This window comes from Pteropus medius, unplaced genomic scaffold (assembly GCF_902729225.1).
Source record: "Pteropus medius unplaced genomic scaffold, Ma_sr-lr_union100, whole genome shotgun sequence".
Taxonomy (NCBI): Eukaryota; Metazoa; Chordata; class Mammalia; order Chiroptera; family Pteropodidae; genus Pteropus; species Pteropus medius.
The window spans coordinates 8,541,755-8,562,108 of NW_024342471.1; the positions used below are offsets into that span (position 1 = coordinate 8,541,755).

Here is a 20,354-nt window from a genome sequence, read left to right on the forward strand (position 1 = left end):
GAACAGGGTGTGTTTACTTTGTGAAAATCCATCAAACTGTATAAGAATATTCACTGCAGCTCTGATTGTAATGGCAGAAAGACCAAGAAGAATCTGAAAGTCTGTCCAAAGGAAACCTGTTTTATTTCATCACATGGAAAAGTATCTGTAGGATAAATTCCTAAAAGGAGTTGGGCATTTGTAATTTTGATAGATGTTGCCAAATTTGGCCATGTATTTATAACAAAGTTTTCATGTAACATACATAAAGTTTGTATATCTTAAGAATACATCTCCATTAGTTTTACAGAATGCACACACCTGTGTAACCACCAATCAACTCAGAACATAGAGTGTTTCTTGCATTTCAAAGGCTTCTTGTGGCCCCTCCAGTCATTACCCTCCCTCAAAGGACCACTCTTCCATTTTTATTATCATATGTTAGTTTTGCTTGTTTTGAACCATATGTGGTTTAAAATTTAGCTTTGGAATTATTTTTATGTATTCTATGGAATACAGATACATCTCTGTATTTGGAACTGGTAGTCCATTGGTACAGAGAATTTCTCTATGTGAGCTCAGCCTGACATCTGCCTGGAATCCTGGCTTTGGGCCTCTGTAATTCTACATGACCACTGTCTAAGGTTCCAGGATCCTTTGATTCTCTGACTCTAAAATTCTGTGACATCACCAGGACCCGAATGGGGTGATAGACAGGAAAGCCTGGAAGTGCCCTGATACATTCTGAAGCCCATATCGGGCAGACTGAGTGCCAGCACCCCCAACTGCTTTTGAAAGTGGGGTGCAGGAGGGGGCTAAAAGTGGGAAGTTGGCTTCCCATGAATCTTAAATGTCAGAGTATGAAGGAGCTCCTAAATTTCCTTGATTTGCTACCTCTTCAGTCAAATCATTCCTTTATGCCTATGGTCCCAGGTCTGGTTTTCTTTATGTGTGACTCTGGGGCGATGGAGATAGAAGTAGGGGAAAGAGACAGCATCAGGGTACTTGCAGAGAGAAGTCTCGTTCTCTCTGCTTCTCTTTTTTGACCTGGTCTCTGACACTACTTCATTTGGCCTGCGCTTTTCTTTCTCTGGGCCCCAGGTTCCCTGGATGTATAAAGAGGGTTGGACTAAATAGTCCCAGAGGGCATTCTGTGGTTCCCCCTCTCTGAGTCTCCTTGCTTTCCATTCTAGGGTTGTGAGTCTTTTTCTGGGTGTATCATACTCCTTATGACTCAGTTTCTCTACCCAAGCTCCCCAGTCTTCCCAAATCTCTCACTGCTTTGTCCCTGCCCATGTCAGTCTCTGAATCCCAGCCTGTCTCAGTGGAGTGTCTCTCTTCAGCCTTTGTGCTCCCCTGACAATGGGAGGTAAAAATAGCCCAGGGGCTGTGCTGGTGGAGATAAAAGGGAATTTGCCTTTTGTGTCCTGTGGCCAGGCTGGGGGGGCTGTGACACGTGGAGATTGCTGACATAGCTCTCCTCCTCGCTGACCTTGACAGCGGCAATAAAAGGGGTAGCCCAGCTCCCAGCCCTCACCGTGGTGCTGAGGTGGGTGATCATGACTGGGGTTGGAGCAGAAGGGAGGGCAGGTGGGCTGGTGAGTGAGAGTGCCTGTGGGTTGGTATGAGTTTCTCCATATCTGTGAGAGAGGATGCTCTGGTGTTTTGAGAGTGTACGTGAGTGTTGGGGGCTCATCAGGGAGGAGCCCCAAAGAATCACCTAGTATTAGGCCTTGTGAGTTGCTGGATCATGCCCCAGTTGGAGGCTCCTGGCCCCTCAGTTCCTCCGTCATCGCCATCTTCCAGTGCCTGCTACCTTGGACTGCGTTGAACATCCAAGATTTCTAGTCTCTCATTCTCCACCTTTCATTGCCACTACCATGATGGATGTGAGTGAACTCGGGGAGTCCGCCCGCTACCTCCGCCAGGGCTACCAGGAGACGATGAAGGTGCACACTGTCCCATGGGATGGTAAGTAAAGGCAGAGGGGATACAGCTACAGAGAAGCCTTTATGGACTCAGACCAGGAGTGCGGAGGTGTGGTACTGAGCTCAGGACTGTGGAGCACGCACTCTGGCCTGACAGTTTTAGCCCTGCATCTTTCTCTCAGAGTCTGGGGTTCTGAAGCTAAGTTGTGTGTATATCACTGTGTTTGTAAGCAAGCCTCAGTATGCTCCTCTGTGAAATGGGACAGTATCACCTGCCCCTCCCCCTTTCTGTGGCTGCAGTCTGTGGCTAGAGCCTAAGGCCTCTGAGGTGAGAGAGATTGCTATGCATTCAGGCTGCCTCTGCGTGTCCACAAAACCTGTGCTGGAGTTATTTTTAGTGTTTTCCATGGAGCCGAAGCCTCTGTTTATTAGGGACAGGAATAAAGACTACTATTTATGACCTGATTTGCTCATAAGACAATAATAACAATAGCCAATGTGTATCAAGTGCTTATTGTGTGCCAGGCCCAGAGCAGATGACCTTCCATGCATGATCTCAGCAACCTGGGGAGGTGGGGAGCAGGGCCAGGGCCAGCTTCAGGGATGTGCCATTTCCGCAGTTGCAAAGGGCACTACCTTCAGAAGGGCCTCATGTGTGATTTTTAATAATTTTTTTAACAAGGGGGTCTGCAAGTTATATAGTTGGTCGTGACTAAGGCACTCGGCTAGTAAGTGGCAGGACAAGGAACAGAACCCAGTGGTCTGTAGCCTGAGTCTGTCCCTTTAACCACAATGAAATATGGGTTCCCTGAAGCTGTGGGGCCAGCTGGCCAGGCACGAAGGCATGCAAGATGCAGGAGACCTGCACTTAAGTCTTCAGCAAAATGGAGGAGGTGTAATCCCCCTAAGAATTATGTGCCTGACATTGAGGGCCGTTTCATATGGGGCTTCAGCAGATTCCCATAACATTTTGCCTTTGACGGAAGAGCCCCAGAGAGAATGAGAGATTTCCCGGAGGTCATAGGGCAAATATTGCTGAAGCAGGAAACTGAGCCCAAGTGTGTAATCCAGGGTGGTGAGAGACTTATCTCAGTCAGAGAATCCTCTGAGACCACGTCTAGGGACCCTCCCAGCTCTGAGTCTGGAAGGATCTTCTCTGGGTATTCCCGTGTCCTGACAGAGGGGCACCTGGAAGGGCACAGCTCTGTGGACATGGCTTGGGAACCCCAGCTGGATCCCCAACCCCTGGATGCCCCTCAGCCGGTCTCAAAGCCCCAGTACTCTCTCCCCCAACCCAGGGAAGAAGCGGGTCTGGATACCTGATGAACAGGATGCCTATGTGGAGGCTGAGGTCAAGTCGGAGGCGACTGGGGGCAGAGTCAGCGTGGAGACCAAAGACCAAAAGGTTTGGCTGCCCGCTTTCCCAGGGGTAGCGCCTTTGCCCCACTCCCCCCACCCCCGTGCATGTCTGTCAAGCGCGCTTTGTGTAAAAGGGGTTCTGAGAGCGTACAGGGGTGAGAGGCTGAGGTCAGTCGGTTCCTACCCACCCGCCACCCCACGATACGATCTCCCTGGCAGGTGCTGATGGTGCGCGAAGCCGAGCTGCAGCCCATGAACCCGCCCCGCTTTGACTTGCTGGAGGACATGGCCATGATGACGCACCTCAACGAGGCCTCGGTGCTGCACAACCTGCGCCAGCGTTATGCTCGCTGGATGATCTATGTGAGCCAGGAGTCCGGGAAGGGCCACGGGTGGGCGGTGTGCTTTGGACCGGGTCATAGCACGCAGGGTCTGGTTCAGAGGAAGAGCCACGGTGCTGTGGGGACCGAACCATGGGGAAGGGGCAGGGCTGTGCGGTGAGGGGCGGGCTAGGGGTGGGCAGGGCGAAGTAACGGCGGTGGGGCGGGGCTAGAGGTGGGGCTCTGGGGTCGTAGGGGCGGAGCGGTGGGGTTTGCGGCAAGAGGCTCGGTAATGGGTCTGAGGAGATGGAGACGTGGGCTATGAGCAGGAAGAAGGGCTGGGATGGGGCTAGGACAGCCACAGAGGATATAGCATGGCATGTTAAGTGGCTCCTTGGGGAATATTACAAGGGTCACGGATTTGTGAAGGCCGGAATGGAAACCTGGCCTTCAACAATCCACTTCTACACTCTCTCCTCAGACTTACTCAGGCCTTTTCTGTGTCACCATCAACCCCTACAAATGGCTCCCGGTCTACACGCCCTCTGTGGTGGCCGCTTACAAGGGAAAGCGCCGCTCGGAGGCCCCACCACACATATATGCGGTGGCAGATAACGCCTACAATGACATGCTGCGCAGTAAGGGCCACCTGGACTCCTCTCCCTCTTCTTACCCAAGACCCTTACCCCAGCTCTAGGGAAGCCTCTGTAAAGGACTCTTTCCCTCCACTTGCATTGCCCTCCTTTAGAAGCTGCTAGACACTCTAGCATAGCCATTCTGTCTCCCCAAGTGGTAGCTGGCCTGCAGTCTGGAGGATCCCATCTGGTCCTTCCCATTTCTGGCCCTGGATGGTGAGAGGCTGCCCCAGTGCCATGATACCCAAGGTGTTCCACCTGTGACTGGTCCCTCACCTTGACGAACTTCTCTATTTCCTTCTCTTTCCTCCAGACCGAGAAAACCAGTCCATGCTGATCACGTAAGTGTGAGGTTTTGGGGATGGGGTGGGAAATACTGTCCATCTGGCAGGAAGGGAGTGGAACTAAAATCATTTCTCAGGGTTGGTTCTAAAATGCTTATGCCAGGACTTTTACCACCTGGAGCCACTGTCCCAGCTGAAGCTAAATTGGAGCATGTTCCCTGTCTCCATTCTGGGCAGACATGTTAAGGGTGATGGGCAGGGAAGGGATACCCAAGCATCAGAGTGATCACCAGCCCTGATACCCCTTCTCCCCAGGGCTTGGAATCTTCTCCCACCTTGATCTCTTGGGAGTTCTGATTGCCTCAAGGGGGAGGGGGGCAGATTCCTTTCCCTTTCCTCCTTACCATATCCTTATCTCTGAATCTTATTTCTGATCCTTTGTTTGCCCCCATGGGAAAGTGGTAGAATTCTTACATGCCACGTTCATGTCCAGCCAAGCTAATATGAACGTTGTATATGTGTGTGTGTGCGTACAGTTTGGTGATTAAGAGCAAGGCCTTTGAAACCAGAAGGACCTGGGTTCACGTTCTGTGTTCACTTCCTGCTGGTGGTGCCCTTGGGCCTCTGGGTGTCATCAGTAAAAGCAAAACAATCCTACCTAGCTACCATGCAGAGCTATAAGGAGTCAGTGAGTTGGTGTACATGCCTGGCACACAGCAAGTACAGTCACATCACTTCTCTGAGGCCCATTTCCCTACTCATAAAATGGGGGTGATAATGTTGCCTACCTTACAGGATTTCTAAGGCTTAAATGAGCCAATACAGGTAAAGCACTTGGCCCAGCCCTTGGCACTAAGTTAGTGCTCAGGAAACAGTGACATCATGTGTGTTCTCATCTCACAGAGATGGTCTACACTGGCTTGCTTTGTAAATAACTCCAGCACCTCTGAGGGCTGATCTCTCCGAGAGTGGGGGTTTGAGTTGGGAGCTGGCCTGGGAGAAGGCAGAGGGCCCTGCTTGGAGGGGGGTGGGACATTGGGGTGGGACGTTGGGAGGAATTAGATGGCCACATGGGTATTTGTGACTCATATTTGTGTCGTCCAAGCGGAGAGTCGGGGGCCGGTAAGACGGTTAACACCAAGCGGGTCATTCAGTACTTTGCCATCGTCGCTGCCCTGGGAGACGGGCCGGGCAAGAAGGCCGTAAGACTCGCCCGCCTGGGCGCTGCTCCCCACTGCTTCTCACTGTTTTTCTTTTTTTTTTTCTCTTCCTCCTCCCACCTTTTTTTTTTAAGTTGATTCCCCAGAGCCTCCAGCCCTGCCTGAGCCTCCCGCCCTGGTGGGGGACTCTGGCCTGAGCAAGGCTTGACCAGAGAGGCTGTGGCCACCTCTGCCACTCTGTGTGACCCAGTTCTGGGCCTGTCTCAATGTTTCACAGAGGGATGGGGCCACATTTCTATTCCTAAACTTTTAATACATTTTTCTGTCTCATCGTGACCTTCATATTTTTGAAAGAGTTTACCAGATAGGTCGCTTTTACTAAGAAGTGATTGTTTTCTTGGTTTTCATGCACTTAAGACAGTTACCTGCTGTCAGTCAAACAAGCAGGAAAGCTTATGTGGAGTTTTAGCCAGAGCGAAGGGTACCTGTCATTCCCAACAGCCAGATTAGGGGGCAGTTTTGCACCCTGTGACTTCTGCATGTTTTTTTTTTTAATTTCCGAAACAATGGGGGACCAGTGTTTTGTTTTATCTTTGTTTTTGATTCCAACATTTGTTCATAGCCTCTGGGCCAGTTGTTCAGAGCTCTCCCTCTCCCCCATTCTACCCCAAAACTGGCTGTCTTTTCTTTCCAGAAGCCCAAGGCCTCCTCCTGCACAGCCCCCACTCCTGGTCCTGTTGAGCCTTGCTTTATTCTGGGGCATTTTTTTTTTCTTTTTTCCACTTTAAGTTTATTTCATTTTTATTTTTGCCTTTTCCTTTTTCCCCTTTAATTTTCTTGGTATTTGATTTTTATTTCAGTTTTGGTTTTTTTGTTGTGGTGGTGGTTGTTTTTGTTGTTTTGTTTTGTTTTTGCTGTTGACATTTTGGTATTCATTCCTTTTTCTCCTTCCTATCCATTTTCTAAACCCCTAAAGTGTCTTTGAGGATGCTGCAGAAAGTTGGGGCTCGGTCCAGTAACAGAACTGGAGGGTAGGGAGAGGCCAGAGTTAGCAGTGCAGGGGCAGGGCAGCCCTGGGCAGAAAGGAGCCTGCACCATGTAGTCCGGCGGGTGAGGTCAGGCAAGGGAGTTGGAGAAGAAGGCTGGCCCTCAGGGGCCATGGATGCCGGAACTTAAAAACCTTATCAACCCCCCTCCCTTTTGCCCCAAATTTGACTACATCTGCCAGAGGGAGCCCTGTTCAGAAGCCCTGGCCATGAGTGTGTGCAGTGGAGCCTGGGCAAGGGAGGTGCTGCCATTTCTCTCCTGCCTCCATCCTCCCAACAATATCTCTGGGGGGATTTTTAAGTCTTGGGCTCCCTGGAAGTGAGTGAATAACCAAAGTGCCCTGATGGCATGGTACTTGTCACTCTAGTATCCATTCCTTTTTCCCCTTTCTTTCCCAGCTGCTGGGATCCAAGGTAGGGAAGAGAAGGAAAGGAAAATGGAGGGAAGACAAGGAGAGGAAATAGGGTCAGGGGATCCTCTCAATTCAATGAATCCCTCTAGGTGAGACATACAGGTGGCTTTGGGGGCCATGGGAGGCAGATGCCTGGGCTCAGGGCCTGTTCTGCCCCCCTCTTACTGTGTAGCCTTGAGCAGATCGCTTCCCTGTTCTGAGTCTTAGTTTTCTCATTTGCAAAATAGGGTGATAATATGCACCTGGAAGGTGCACCTAATCACAGTATAAAGGAGAAGTGTGGAGAAGAGCTGTCAGAGGGAGGTGAGGGTAGGAGATTTAGGCAAAAGATCTCTACCAGCCACAGAGCATCAGAGAAGCCTTCCTAGAGGAGGAGGCATTTGAGCTGGGCTCTGAAGGGGAGTAGATTTTAGCTTCTAGGGCTTGGGGCAGAGGCCACTTCCTGGAGTGTGGGAACTGTGGGGATGCGGAAGAGGCGAGGGACAGAGCTGGGGAGGTGAATAGGAGACCCCCAGACACAGTCCCCTGCCTCAGGACCCTGACTAGGGCCATGCTTGCTCCTACTTTCTAGCATTTCTCCTTGTAACAGTCCTGGGAGGGAGAGGCATGGGGTTTGGGGTGGGAGGCTATACACTTGGGTGACTAACATTCACTGTCCTGCTAACCGCTGCCACCCCTGGCCTGGTCAGACCTCACACCGTCTTACTTTGTCTTCCTTCTCCCCCCAGCAATTTCTGGCCACAAAGACTGGGGTAAGTATGGAGCCAGTATAAGTGGGGCGGACAACAATTGTGAGGTCCTGGGGACCTCCCCACTTCCCCTTTCCAACCAGAGGTTGTCCGGAATGGGCTGATACCCAGAACCGAGGCTGCTCTGGTGTCCCAGTCAGTGAGCACCTCTCACCCCTGCAGGGTACCCTCGAGGATCAAATCATTGAGGCTAACCCTGCCATGGAGGCTTTTGGCAATGCCAAGACCCTGCGGAATGACAACTCGTCCCGCTTTGTGAGTGGCCACAGTGGGAGAGGTGGGTGGCTGGAGCAGGACCAGCAGCAAGGAGACACAAGGTCGGGGGAGCGGTCAGCAGATATGGCAGCTCCAGCTGGACCCCCTGACTGAGGCTGCTCCTCTGCCCACAGGGCAAGTTTATCCGAATTCACTTTGGTCCCTCTGGGAAGCTGGCATCTTCGGATATTGACAGCTGTGAGTTCTAGGGGAGAGTGTGGGAGGGCGGGGATGGGGACAGAGGCCTAGGCCTGAGTCTTTCCTCTAGGATTGAGCATCCATCATCAAGTCTTTGGGGCTCCTACCTGTTCCAGTTACTTCTTTCCATCCTCTGGCTACTGCCCAGCTCAGACCACCTCACCCCTCACCTGGAACATTCCACCAGCCTCCGCAAAGTGTCCCAGCCTTCATTCCTCTCTTTGACCTTACAGCCAGTGACCTTTTCATGGATACTAGTTTGACTACATGGTGTTCCTGGTTAGAAACTTTTTCTAGATCATACCATCTTAAGATGGAGACCCAAATCTTTATTCGGCTCGTCAGACTCTTCATGATTGGGCCTTTACCCGACCCCCGTCTTTCCTCTGGCCCTAACAGGGTGGGCCTGTACCCTTCCTGCCCCAGCCTCATCTCTACACGTCAAGTCCCCATCCTTCCTGGAAGCCCCTCCTAACACCTTTCAGGGGTTGTTGCCCATCCTGCCTCACCCAGCCCAGCTGCACAGACAGCAAGTGACCGGGCCCATGCACAGAGGGGCTCCCACACTGATCACTCCCCACCTTGGGACGCATGGCCAGGTCATGGTAGATAAGCTTGGGCATGTGGTGGCAAGGGCAGGGAATGTCGCAATTTTTGCCCTGACCGACCATGCGTAGACACACGGAGGCTCCACTCACACACACAGACACACCAGCACTGCTCTGGAGGAAAGGTGCGTGGTCATGGACGAAGGAATGAAAGCATAGATGAAAGAATGGGCAAATGAATACCCGCCCCACACACACACACACCCACATTTACACTCAGTTACACCCAGTGCACAAATGGATACACATTCCCACACTATGACGTGCACAAATGGAGAGACACCCTTCAGTATGTGCTGGCTTGTGTGCATACAGTGCCGCTACACACACCCCTACCTCTCACCGACACTTCTGCCCGGACCTCCTCAGCCCTGTTGGGTGACCCGTTCTGGGGAGGTGCAGGAGATGGTAGGTCAGTGCCTCCCTCTCTCCCAGATCTCCTGGAAAAGTCACGGGTGATCTTCCAGCTGCCTGGTGAGCGTGGCTACCACGTCTACTACCAGATCCTCTCAGGGAAGAAGCCAGAGCTGCAGGGTGAGGGCCAGGGATGGGTAGGGTGGGAGTCAGAGCTCACAGGGCTGGGCGCGAGTAGGGCTGCCTGGCCCCTTCCTGGCTCCTGTCAGACCAGGATGTCTGTTCCTTCACGTCCTGGGGTCTGTGACATCCCATTTTCCTCTGAGCCCCTTCTGTTTCCCCCCTCCTTTCCTGAGACTTCTGGTTATGGGTGAGCCCTCCCCTCATGTTAGGGATCAGACCCCTTAGTGCCACTGCCCTTGTGAGGTTGTCCCTCCTGCTGTCCTGAGACTAGAGATGCCTCACCCAGCACCAAGGGAGGACCAATGACTCTCTAGGTCCAGTTCCCCTTTCTTGAAAGCCCCTCGAGGGCAGAGTCTGGTCCTCCCTGTGCCCCAATACAGGGTCTGAGGCAGAGAGGTGGCCATGAGCTACGGTGGAGACATGAATGAGACATAGGGAATGGGGCTCATTTCTCAGAGAACCATAAAGAAAGAGAAGCCATGGACATGGATTTGGCATGAGAAACGCTACAGTGAAGTCCTGGGGCTCTAGAGTCTCCTGTGGGGCTGACTCCCAGAACCTACCAGGCCAGGATCGGGGTAGGAGGCTAGCTGAGTGAACACAGCCAGACCTGCCTTCTCCACCCCATGTTCCCCAGACATGCTGCTTCTGTCTATGAACCCCTATGACTACCACTTCTGCAGCCAGGGTGTCATCACCGTGGACAACATGGATGATGGGGAGGAGCTCATGGCCACTGATGTACGTCAGGGAGTCTGCAGTGTGGGCCACGTGAAGATGGGTGGAGATAGGGGCAGTTTCAATGCTCTTAGCTTGGCTAGACCCTGGAGGAGCCCAGAGTTCTCTGATCCCGACATCTCGGGCTGTCTCCTGCTGCAGCATGCCATGGACATCCTCGGCTTCAGTGTGGATGAGAAGTGTGCCTGCTATAAGATCGTGGGTGCCCTTCTGCACTTTGGCAACATGAAGTTCAAGCAGAAGCAGCGGGAAGAGCAGGCCGAGGCTGATGGCACCGAGAGTGAGGATTCCTGACCTTGATCCCAGTGTCCTGTCCGTGACCATTACTCTAACTCTTGTCAACAGTCTTTTACATCAGTCTTACCTGGCCCTTATTGTAATCTCTGACTTCTCAACTCCATACTATCACTTTCCTGAGCTGTACAATTTGCTAGCCCTGAACTTGCCCCTTGCAACTTCTCTATCCTATCACCAGGATAAGGCCAATTGAGACCCTAGGTGCTCAAATTCTTAGCTGCCTCCTCCTCATCTCACCCATGTGCTCTGCCAGGTGCTGACAAGGCTGCCTACTTGATGGGGGTCAATAGTGGGGACCTTCTCAAAGGCCTTCTGCACCCCCGAGTGCGTGTGGGTAACGAGTATGTGACTAAGAACCAGAGTGTGGAGCAGGTAAGCTGCTTGCAGGCCGGGGCCTACTTGGAGACAGCCTAGGCAGGGTCCCCTCCTTGCCCAGTGTCAGCCTAGCCTTCCCAAACTTCCAGGTGGTGTTTGCCGTGGGGGCTCTGGCCAAGGCCACGTATGACCGGCTGTTTAGGTGGCTGGTATCTCGGATCAACCAGACACTGGACACAAAGCTGCCCCGTCAGTTCTTCATTGGAGTCTTGGACATTGCTGGTTTTGAGATCTTTGAGGTGAGAGCTGGCCCACACCCCCAGGCTCTGTTCTCTCCAAGGTAGGGTACTATGAGTTGGTTGGGGTAGGAGCTCCGGGCTTTTGCCTGGGACATGGGTGAACTCGCACATCCCTGTTCCTCCCTGTCCCCGTCCACGAGGAGGCCTGCTGAGTCCGGCCCCTCCTTTAGTTTAACAGCTTTGAACAGCTCTGTATCAACTTCACCAACGAGAAGCTGCAGCAGTTCTTCAACCAGCACATGTTTGTGCTGGAGCAGGAGGAGTACAAGCGGGAGGGCATCGACTGGGTCTTCATCGACTTCGGCCTGGACCTGCAGCCCTGCATTGACCTCATCGAGAAGGTGGCGCCCAGGGCAAGCTCACTGCAACGAGGAGAGTGTGTGGGTGCAGTGAGTGAGCAGGAATGAGCGTGTGCTTGTATATGAGCGAGCACGTGCAGGCGCGTGATTGTGCATTGAAGTGAGCTTGTGCATGTGCGTGGGGCTGGGACCATGTCTCTACATGTGTCTGAATGGTAATGTGTGCAATAGGTGTGTTGGAGAGTAGGAAAGCATATTGGTGAGTATGTGTGAGCAGTATGTGTGTGTGATTGTGTATTCCAGCACATGGACAACAGCCCCTCATGGGTGGACCTAATTTTGCAGTTCACAAGGTCCTGTTGCAGCCACAATTTCGCTGGCCCCTCAGAACTATCCTGGGAGCAGGGCAGAGTAGGATGTTCTGGCTTATTTATTTGATTGTGAGACATTGCATATATCTGTCCATTGTACAAAGAATGGAGGAAAGAAAAATCAAGGAAAATTTGAAAAGTCAGAAGTAAAGGGGAAAAAATGTTTCCTCAATTCTAACGCAACCAGAATCTCGACACTTTGGTCAGTTTCCTCCAAATCCTGTATCCTGGGCATCCGTTTTCTCTTATAGACACAGACTCATTTCTCCTCTTTTTCTCTAAAAATGTATTTTGAACGTTGAACGTTGTTAAAGATGCAGTAGTTCACGCAGCAGATGATTTTCAGACAATGAGTTTCTGTAATCTCTTCCTGTTGTACATTTAGGTGGTTGACTGTTTGTTTGCTGTTAAAGCAGCAGAAAGTATTCATTTCCCCATTTTGCAGGTTAGGAAATTGAGGCTGAGAGAGGCCTAAGGGCCCCACAGCTAGTAAGTGAGGACGCCAGAATTTGAACTCTTGCTTCTTTTGAATGTACCGTGTGCGAGTGTGTATGAGATCACGGAGGTGGGGGATAAGTGAGTATAGAGATGTCAGTTTGAGTTCACCCACTTCTCATAAGAAAAGAACTCAGCTGCAAATCGTGCAGAAGGGGGACTGGGACCAAGCCACAAACTTTTCTGTCTCTTAGAAGACAGGGCTCCTGGGTGCGGGTCTGGTCTCTGTTCTTTCAAGCAGGTGGCTAAGGTGCCGGTGGTCTGGGAATGCTCCCAGGAGGGGCTTTTTGGAGGATGGGCTGGCTTGTTGGAGGCCCTTCAACCTTGTTCCCTGTCCCCAGCCACTGGGCATCCTGTCCATCCTAGAGGAGGAGTGCATGTTCCCCAAGGCCTCAGATGCCAGCTTCCGGGCCAAGCTCTACGATAATCATGCAGGGAAGTCACCCAATTTCCAGCAGCCACGGCCTGACAAGAAGCGCAAATATCAGGCCCATTTTGAGGTGGTCCACTATGCGGGTGTGGTAGGTACCTACTGGAACCCCAGCTCTTTACCACTGTCCTCCTCTGGGTTCCCCTGCCTCTGCTCAGCACTCGTCTGATCTCTGCCAGGTCCCTTACAGCATCGTGGGCTGGCTGGAGAAAAACAAGGATCCCCTGAATGAGACAGTGGTCCCCATCTTCCAAAAATCTCAGAACAAGCTCTTAGCTACCCTCTATGAGAACTACGCAGGCTCCTGCTCCAGTGAGTACTAGATTGCCATTCTGCAGGGAACTCACAGAGTGATGTCCCCTGGAGTGACTGGTTCCCATGTCTCTTCTAGCTGAGCCCCCCAAGTCTGGGGTGAAAGAGAAGCGTAAAAAGGCAGCATCGTTCCAGACAGTTTCCCAGCTGCACAAGGTGAGGCCCAATCAGGGCCCCATGCAGGCCTCACCCTATAGCCTGCAGCCCGTCCTCGCTCCCCACTCTGTCCCCTGCACCCTGGGCGGGCGGCCGTTAAGACTTGCAGTGATGTTTAACTCCTCTCCACGTGAACATCACAGCAAGTCTGTGCTGCTTCCCGTCCCCACGCTGCCTGGGCAGGGTTTGGGGATGGGGGGAGCCACAAGGGCCTGCGGGAGGGATGTGGGGGCATTGGGTGGGGGCGTGAAGCCCTTGGTGATGGTGACAGGGACCCATTCAAACAGAAGAAGGCAGAGGGTCACACGAACAGACTGAGAGGTCACACGGAGGCACGCGGAGGTGCCTGGCTCCCAGTCCTTAACAGGCTGATCCACTGCGATCTCCAATTCTGCTTCTCTGCCCTGTGTGCTTTCTCCCCTCTCCCCACCTCCAGGAGAACCTCAACAAGCTGATGACTAACCTGCGGGCCACACAGCCCCACTTTGTCCGTTGCATTGTCCCAAACGAGAATAAGACCCCAGGTAGTCACCCTGGGGCTAGGTTGGCAGGGTAGGGGGGACGCTGAAGGAAGGGACCAGGGCGGGCTGGAAGCTGGGCCTTCCCCCTCCACAGAGCCTGCACAGCCTCCAAGTGAGCCCAGTGTCTGGACGGTTAGTCTTTCTTTGGGGCATGAAGGTGTGTCCATTTCCTTTAACTTTTTCCTTTAACTCCCACCACATCCAGGGGTCATGGATGCCTTCTTGGTGCTACACCAGCTGCGCTGCAATGGGGTTCTGGAGGGGATCCGGATTTGCCGCCAGGGCTTCCCCAACAGGCTGCTCTACGCTGACTTCCGGCAGCGGTGGGTGTCTTCCTGTTTAAGCCGGGCTCCTCCCCAGCCCCCTCTACACAGCCACCTTCCTTCTTCTTTGTCCTCCACCCCACATTTTAGAGCCAAACAGACAGTTCCAATCACTGAGGAAGATGCAGGGGGCCTGGGGAGGGGGCTGGGCAGGCTTCCCAGTGGGAGATGGTGGTGGCCGAGACCTGAGGGTGGGCTGTGGGGAGACACAAACAAGCTTGGGGTACATACCGGAGGTGCAGCCAACAGGCCTTGCTGATGAGTCAGATACAGAATAAGAAAGAAAGAGGCGAGGTGACTCCCAGGTGTTTGGCCTAAGCAGCTGGGGAGTCACTGGTAGAATTGCTGAGATACCAAAACAAGGTTTTTTTGATTCAGTGGGGGGAGGGATGGCTGGGGGGAGGATAGTAGATTGAGCTCTACTTTGAACATGTCAAATCTGAAATGTCTCCAACAGATATCCTAGAAGTGAAATTGAGGGGGAGACTAGATTTATTAAGCTGCAGCTCAGGGGGCAGGCAGAGCTGGAGGTAGATTTGGGAATTGAATGAGGGTTCGTGTGGATTTTATGTAACACCTGGCACTTACTGACCACTCAGTCAATACTCTTAGCTCCCTCCCCTTCCCTTCACCTGTTTGATTTTGACAAGCTACAAGCTGCATTAAGTTCCCTCCCGTTTCAGAAGTGACCTGTGGTCATCCATGCTGACTGTTATACATGTGTGTCAATACAAATACTGTACATATGGGTGCATGCACACACACACACACACACACACACACACACACACACACACAGTCCCATAGTGAAGGGCCTTTTGTGTTTTTAGGGTTTGCCTTCACACTATGGCACAGCCAACCTGATCTGTATGGCCCTGGACACATGTGCAAGCGCGTCCACTTTAGAAGTAGATGTGCCAGAATTCTTGCTCTTGTTGGTTAGAATTCTCTCCCAAATGTTTGTGATATGCTATACAATATCACCTTTTTATAATTTTTACATTCTTAAAAAAAATTGTGTAAGTGCCACATGCCTTTCATAAGAACTACAGCCTCTTAAAGAACTTGACTACCAGATGCATTTAAACACAATCCAAAGTTCTTCAGCAGAATGCGCCCAGCCCCGGGGTCACGGTGCCTCCCCTGCCAGCTTGTTCGGTGTGTGTGCCCCTGCAGCCTCTGCTCCAGCCTCGGGGAGTCTCAGGAGGACCCCGCCACTCCCACCAGCCATCCCAGTCCTTGGCTCCCCACCCAGCCCCCTCCTCACCAGCCCTTCCCTGCTTTCCCAGGTACCGCATCCTGAACCCCAGTGCCATCCCAGATGACACCTTCATGGACAGCAGGAAGGCCACAGAGAAGCTGCTGGGCTCGCTGGACATTGACAATACCCAATACCAGTTTGGCCACACCAAGGTCAGGGCACACAGGAGTTACCGCTGACCCCAGGTCACATTGGACAGGGGACAGGCTGGCAGTTGGAGGTTACACCTGCTTCTCCCCACCCCAGGTGTTCTTCAAGGCTGGGCTTCTAGGCGTCCTGGAGGAGCTCCGTGACCAGCGTCTGGCTAAGGTGTTGACGCTGCTGCAGGCACGCAGCCGGGGCCGCCTCATGCGCCTTGAGTACCAGCGCCTGCTTGGAGGCAGGTGGGTATGGCACAGGGCAGGAGATGGGTAGGGGTGCAGCCACTGTCCCTTGGCTCACAGAACCACCGGGCTCTCAGACCCCTGTTGTATTATCCTGTGGGTCAGATTACCCCTATTGCTGGTTGAGGGTGTCTCTGAAGGCGCAAAGTTCTGTTTTGTGCCCCTCAATCCCCAATTTCCATTTCCTCACCTCAAAAGTTGGTGTTGGAGCACCTGTCTCTCCACTCCACGCCATCCCAGAGAGTGGCCCAGAATAGTAGTAAGGCATCTAGTGATTTCCAAGACTCTTCTAAGTGCCAGGCCCCAGGTAAAATACTTTGTTTGTGTTATCTAGGTTAAAGGAGGGGCAGACTTAAGAGGTAGATGCTGTTACCTCTGTTCAGCAGAGTGGATGCTGAGTCAAAGCAATCCTATCACAGCTGACAGGCTAACAGAGCGGGAGCAAGGAGGCTTTCCCACTCCTCCTGTCTTTAGGACACTTGCAGGAGCTGCCAGGATATTCAAAGCTTGTGAGCTCCTGCCCTGGCAGCAGACCTGTGTGACCTTGGGCTTCTCACCTCAACCTCACCTGAGAAACAGAAGCATTAGGACCTACTCGAAAGGGCTATTGGGGAGATTCAATGGGATCACAAACTAAAGAGCTTGGTGCAATGCCTGGCCCCAGGGCAGACCTGTTACCACGAAGGGCACAGACAATATTGAGCCTGTTGGCCACCTCTTGCTGCCCCTCCCCAGGGATGCCCTGTTCACCATCCAGTGGAACATCCGAGCCTTCAATGCTGTCAAGAATTGGTCATGGATGAAGCTCTTTTTTAAGATGAAGCCACTACTGCGCTCGGCACAGGCTGAGGAGGAGCTGGCGGCCCTGCGGGCTGAGCTGCGGGGGCTGCGAGGGGCACTGGCCGCTGCGGAGGCCAAGCGCCAGGAGCTGGAGGAGACACACGTCAGTGTCACCCAGGAGAAGAATGACCTGGCTCTGCAGTTGCAGGCAGTGAGTGGGGGAGGGGTGGCCTTTCCCTAAGTGACCTGGTGCCAGGCACCCCCAGTGGACCCTAGGTTACTCTAAAGAAATACTACCAGACCAAGTGTGCTCTGGGCACCCAGGCCTTACCTGGATCTTTCTTCTTACTACAGAGGTGCCAGATGGGGCTGAAGTGCCATGCTCAGCCTCCTACCTCCCCAGCCATGGGTTCAGTCTGTTGACGTGTCCTAATGCTCCACCCCCCATGCCACCTTGGCTTCTTGCTAAAGCTGCAATGGAGTCCCAGCTCTCCCCTTTTTGCTGTCCCTGAAACAGATCTGTGCTCCCTTCTCTGGTTAAGGGCCATGGGAACCCATGGCAGGTAATGGTAATAACCAGAGGTCAGGGGTCAAGGGTCTGGAATCTCTCCAAGCTCACAGAGCCATTCTTTCATTCAGCAAATATGCTGAGTGTCACCTGTGTGCCAGGCTAACTCTGGAGATATACTGGTGGGAAGACAGAGATGGGTCTCTGGTCACAAAACTCCCAGATAGTGCAGGAGACCGTTCGACAGCCAGGCAGTGAGGAAACAATGAAGTGGGAGAGGATACCTGAGCCCTCCATGGCCGTGCAGGGCTTGGCATACTCACTGCTCCCCACCCCACCCCTCCAAAGGCTTCAGCCCAGCGCTTCTTCCCTAGAGCCCTTGTTTGGGCCTCACTCTGGGTGCCCCCCAGCCTGTCTCATGTTCCCCTCTTGATGGTGCCACCTCTACCCCAGCCTGTCCATTCCTCCACCTGAGGCCTCATCCTTCGTGAGCCTCTTCAGAGCCAAGAGCAGGTCATAGTCATTCCTTGGTCCCTAGAGTCCAGCTGAGCATGGGTGTCAAACCTTTGCATGGACAAATGAACTTTCCTCTCCAGGGCCTGGCCTGGTGTCCCTCAGCTGGTTTACCTGGCCCTGCCTCAAATCTGCCCCATTCCTGTATCTCCTGCAGGAGCAGGACAACTTGGCAGATGCTGAGGAGCGCTGCCACTTGCTAATCAAGTCCAAGGTGCAGCTTGAGGCCAAGGTGAAGGAGATGAGCGAGCGGCTAGAGGACGAGGAGGAAGTGAACGCTGACCTGGCCGCCCGCCGGCGCAAGCTGGAAGATGAGTGCACGGAGCTCAAGAAGGACATCGATGACCTGGAGCTGACGCTGGCCAAGGCTGAGAAGGAGAAGCAAGCCACTGAGAACAAGGTGGGGCTGGGTGGGCTGTGGGGAAAGGCCCAGAGTCAGTGGACTGGCTTTAGGGCCAGGCAGCCTCAGATCCCACTCCTGGCTCTGCCAGGCCCATTATGTAACCCTTGGGCCTGAATTTCCTGTGGGCCTGAATTTCCTCACCTGCCAAATGGTGTTAATAGCAGCACTTACCTCATTAGGGTGGTTAAGGATTCAGTGTGTAACTAGCCTTTGCTAATACTCATCACAGGGCCTAACATGCAGTAGGTGCTCAGCAAATCGTGGATTGCAAGCTCCTGGAAGGCAGGAACCCCAGGCGCCTTCCCATGCCTTCTACCATTGAACCCTTTCGACAGCCCCATGTGGTTCACAGGACTTGGAGTACTGACTCCAGGAGGGAAAGTGAGGCCCGGGAGTGAAAGCTGCTATTCAGGTTCTCCCAGGTGCTCACTGAGGAAGGACTAGGAAACAGCCATTGTGAACACCTGCTGAAACCACAAAGAGCCGGCACTTACCGCTCTGTCCCTCTGGGCTGGGCACTGTGCGAAGGGCTTTGTGAGCATTTGCTCATTAATCCCTTGTATAACTTGAGGAGGATGGTACTATCATCCTTTAAGGATGAAGAAATGAGAGTCAGAGTGAAGTGACTTGCCCAAGGTCCCCTTGCTGGAAGGGGTGGTTGCTGTGACCTGGCATGGTGGCTGCTCAGACCAGGCTATGGAAGGACATTCCGATGGTGACCCTGGCCTTGGCACAGGTGAAGAACCTGACAGAGGAGATGGCAGCACTGGACGAGTCAGTGGCCCGGCTGACCAAAGAAAAGAAGGCATTGCAGGAGGCCCACCAGCAGGCCCTGGGTGACCTGCAGGCTGAGGAGGACCGTGTGAGCGCACTGGCCAAGGCCAAGCTCCGGCTGGAGCAGCAGGTGGAAGATGTGAGTCAGGGCCACAGCAGAGGGCTGTGTGGTGGCACCAGAAAAGCTGAGATGGTGACTGGCTGGGCCGAGTGGCTGAGCATGTCTGCCTCACTCTGCTCCACAGCTGGAGTGTTCCCTGGAGCAGGAGAAGAAGCTGCGCATGGACACAGAGCGAGCCAAGCGCAAGCTGGAGGGTGACCTGAAGCTGACACAGGAGTCAGTGACAGATGCTGCCCAAGACAAGCAGCAGCTGGAGGAGCAGCTCAAGAAGTAGGCATGGGGTGGACAGCAGACCCGACCCCCAGGGGTCTCCCGAGCCTGCACCCACTTCTCAGTTTCACTCCCACATAACGTGGAGGGTTGAGAGATGGGGCTCACTAGGGTGCCAGGGGTAGTGTCCTGCCCTCTCTGGACCTAGAGCCCCAGCCAGGCTCAGGGTTCAGGGCTTGAGAGGGAACACAGGAGCGAGGTCACATAGGGCTGCTCTGGGTACAGATTGCCTCAGGCAGGGTGTGTGCTGGGGGGTGCCGGGGGACCCTAAGCAGGTTGATGGAAGTTAGGACTAGGGCAGGCTCATGTCCCCCTGTAACCTCCAGGAAGGACTCCGAGTTGAGCCAGTTGAACCTGCGAGTGGAGGATGAGCAGCTCCTCGGAGCCCAGCTGCAGAAGAAGATCAAGGAGCTGCAGGTGTGTGGGGGACTGGGGTGGGAAGGGATTGGGGTGAGAGGCCCACAGAGGTGACAGCTGCTGCTGGCTGTCCCCAGGCTCGGGCGGAGGAGCTGGAAGAGGAGCTGGAGGCAGAGCGGGCTGCCCGAGCCCGTGTGGAGAAGCAGCGGGCGGAGGCAGCCCGGGAGCTGGAGGAGCTGAGCGAGCGGCTGGAGGAGGCTGGCGGCACGTCCGCAGGGCAGCGCGAGGGCTGCCGCAAGCGCGAGGCTGAGCTGGGGCGGCTGCGGCGGGAACTGGAGGAGGCAGCACTGCGGCATGAGGCCACGGTGGCTGCCCTGCGGCGCAAGCAGGCGGAGAGCGCAGCTGAGCTGGGTGAGCAGGTGGACAGCCTGCAGCGCGTGCGGCAGAAGCTGGAAAAAGAAAAGAGCGAGCTCCGCATGGAGGTGGATGACCTGGGTACCAGCGTCGAGACTCTGGCCCGTGGCAAGGTGTCTGCCTCCTTTCAGACCCTAACCTCTGACCTGCCTTCAGCATCCTCTCCTGACCCCTCGCTCTGTTCCCATAGCCATCTTGACTCTAATTCTGCCTCCAAAGGCAGACCCCAGCCTCTAACACTTGACCTCCATCATGCCAATACTGATCCCATGCTAGTCTTGATCATATAATGGACCCTGACCCCTGACCCATCCACCTGGCATCCAACCCCAACCCCACACCAGTCTGACCTCAAAACCTGACTGAAACTCTATGCTCTGACTATAGGTCATTTCTGATCCAGCATCCAATTCCAGCCTCTCATCCCTTGACCTGTGAATTCTGACCTAATAGCTGTCCTGTATCCCTACACCCAGTGTTGACTCCTGACTTTTGTAACAGCTGGCCTCTGACCACTGTCCCCAGCTGACTTTGGACTTTAGT

General features: G+C 53.6%; 1 protein-coding gene across 2 annotated transcripts in view; it reads left to right on the forward strand.

Moving 5' to 3' along the window:
- MYH7B (myosin heavy chain 7B) overlaps window positions 1-20,354 on the forward strand; it is a 39,570-nt gene that overhangs the window by 14,283 nt on the left and 4,933 nt on the right. Inside the window, exons 2-29 of one of the 2 annotated variants that reach the window (XM_039864139.1) lie at window positions 1,786-1,950; window positions 3,206-3,312; window positions 3,486-3,629; window positions 4,068-4,224; window positions 4,535-4,562; window positions 5,611-5,707; window positions 7,853-7,876; window positions 8,036-8,128; window positions 8,263-8,326; window positions 9,370-9,468; window positions 10,109-10,212; window positions 10,351-10,489; window positions 10,760-10,878; window positions 10,971-11,120; window positions 11,291-11,461; window positions 12,627-12,806; window positions 12,895-13,027; window positions 13,107-13,183; window positions 13,620-13,707; window positions 13,910-14,027; window positions 15,317-15,440; window positions 15,535-15,671; window positions 16,407-16,662; window positions 17,630-17,872; window positions 18,612-18,788; window positions 18,895-19,040; window positions 19,367-19,457; window positions 19,535-19,924. In XM_039864139.1, coding sequence (XP_039720073.1) covers window positions 1,860-1,950; window positions 3,206-3,312; window positions 3,486-3,629; window positions 4,068-4,224; window positions 4,535-4,562; window positions 5,611-5,707; window positions 7,853-7,876; window positions 8,036-8,128; window positions 8,263-8,326; window positions 9,370-9,468; window positions 10,109-10,212; window positions 10,351-10,489; window positions 10,760-10,878; window positions 10,971-11,120; window positions 11,291-11,461; window positions 12,627-12,806; window positions 12,895-13,027; window positions 13,107-13,183; window positions 13,620-13,707; window positions 13,910-14,027; window positions 15,317-15,440; window positions 15,535-15,671; window positions 16,407-16,662; window positions 17,630-17,872; window positions 18,612-18,788; window positions 18,895-19,040; window positions 19,367-19,457; window positions 19,535-19,924 — 3,747 coding nt within the window. In that variant the 5' untranslated portion in view covers window positions 1,786-1,859. Of the gene's footprint in view, window positions 1-1,785; window positions 1,951-3,205; window positions 3,313-3,485; window positions 3,630-3,814; window positions 4,225-4,534; window positions 4,563-5,610; window positions 5,708-7,852; window positions 7,877-8,035; window positions 8,129-8,262; window positions 8,327-9,369; window positions 9,469-10,108; window positions 10,213-10,350; window positions 10,490-10,759; window positions 10,879-10,970; window positions 11,121-11,290; window positions 11,462-12,626; window positions 12,807-12,894; window positions 13,028-13,106; window positions 13,184-13,619; window positions 13,708-13,909; window positions 14,028-15,316; window positions 15,441-15,534; window positions 15,672-16,406; window positions 16,663-17,629; window positions 17,873-18,611; window positions 18,789-18,894; window positions 19,041-19,366; window positions 19,458-19,534; window positions 19,925-20,354 lie in introns of those variants that run through there. The other variant, XM_039864140.1, reaches the window with a different exon arrangement.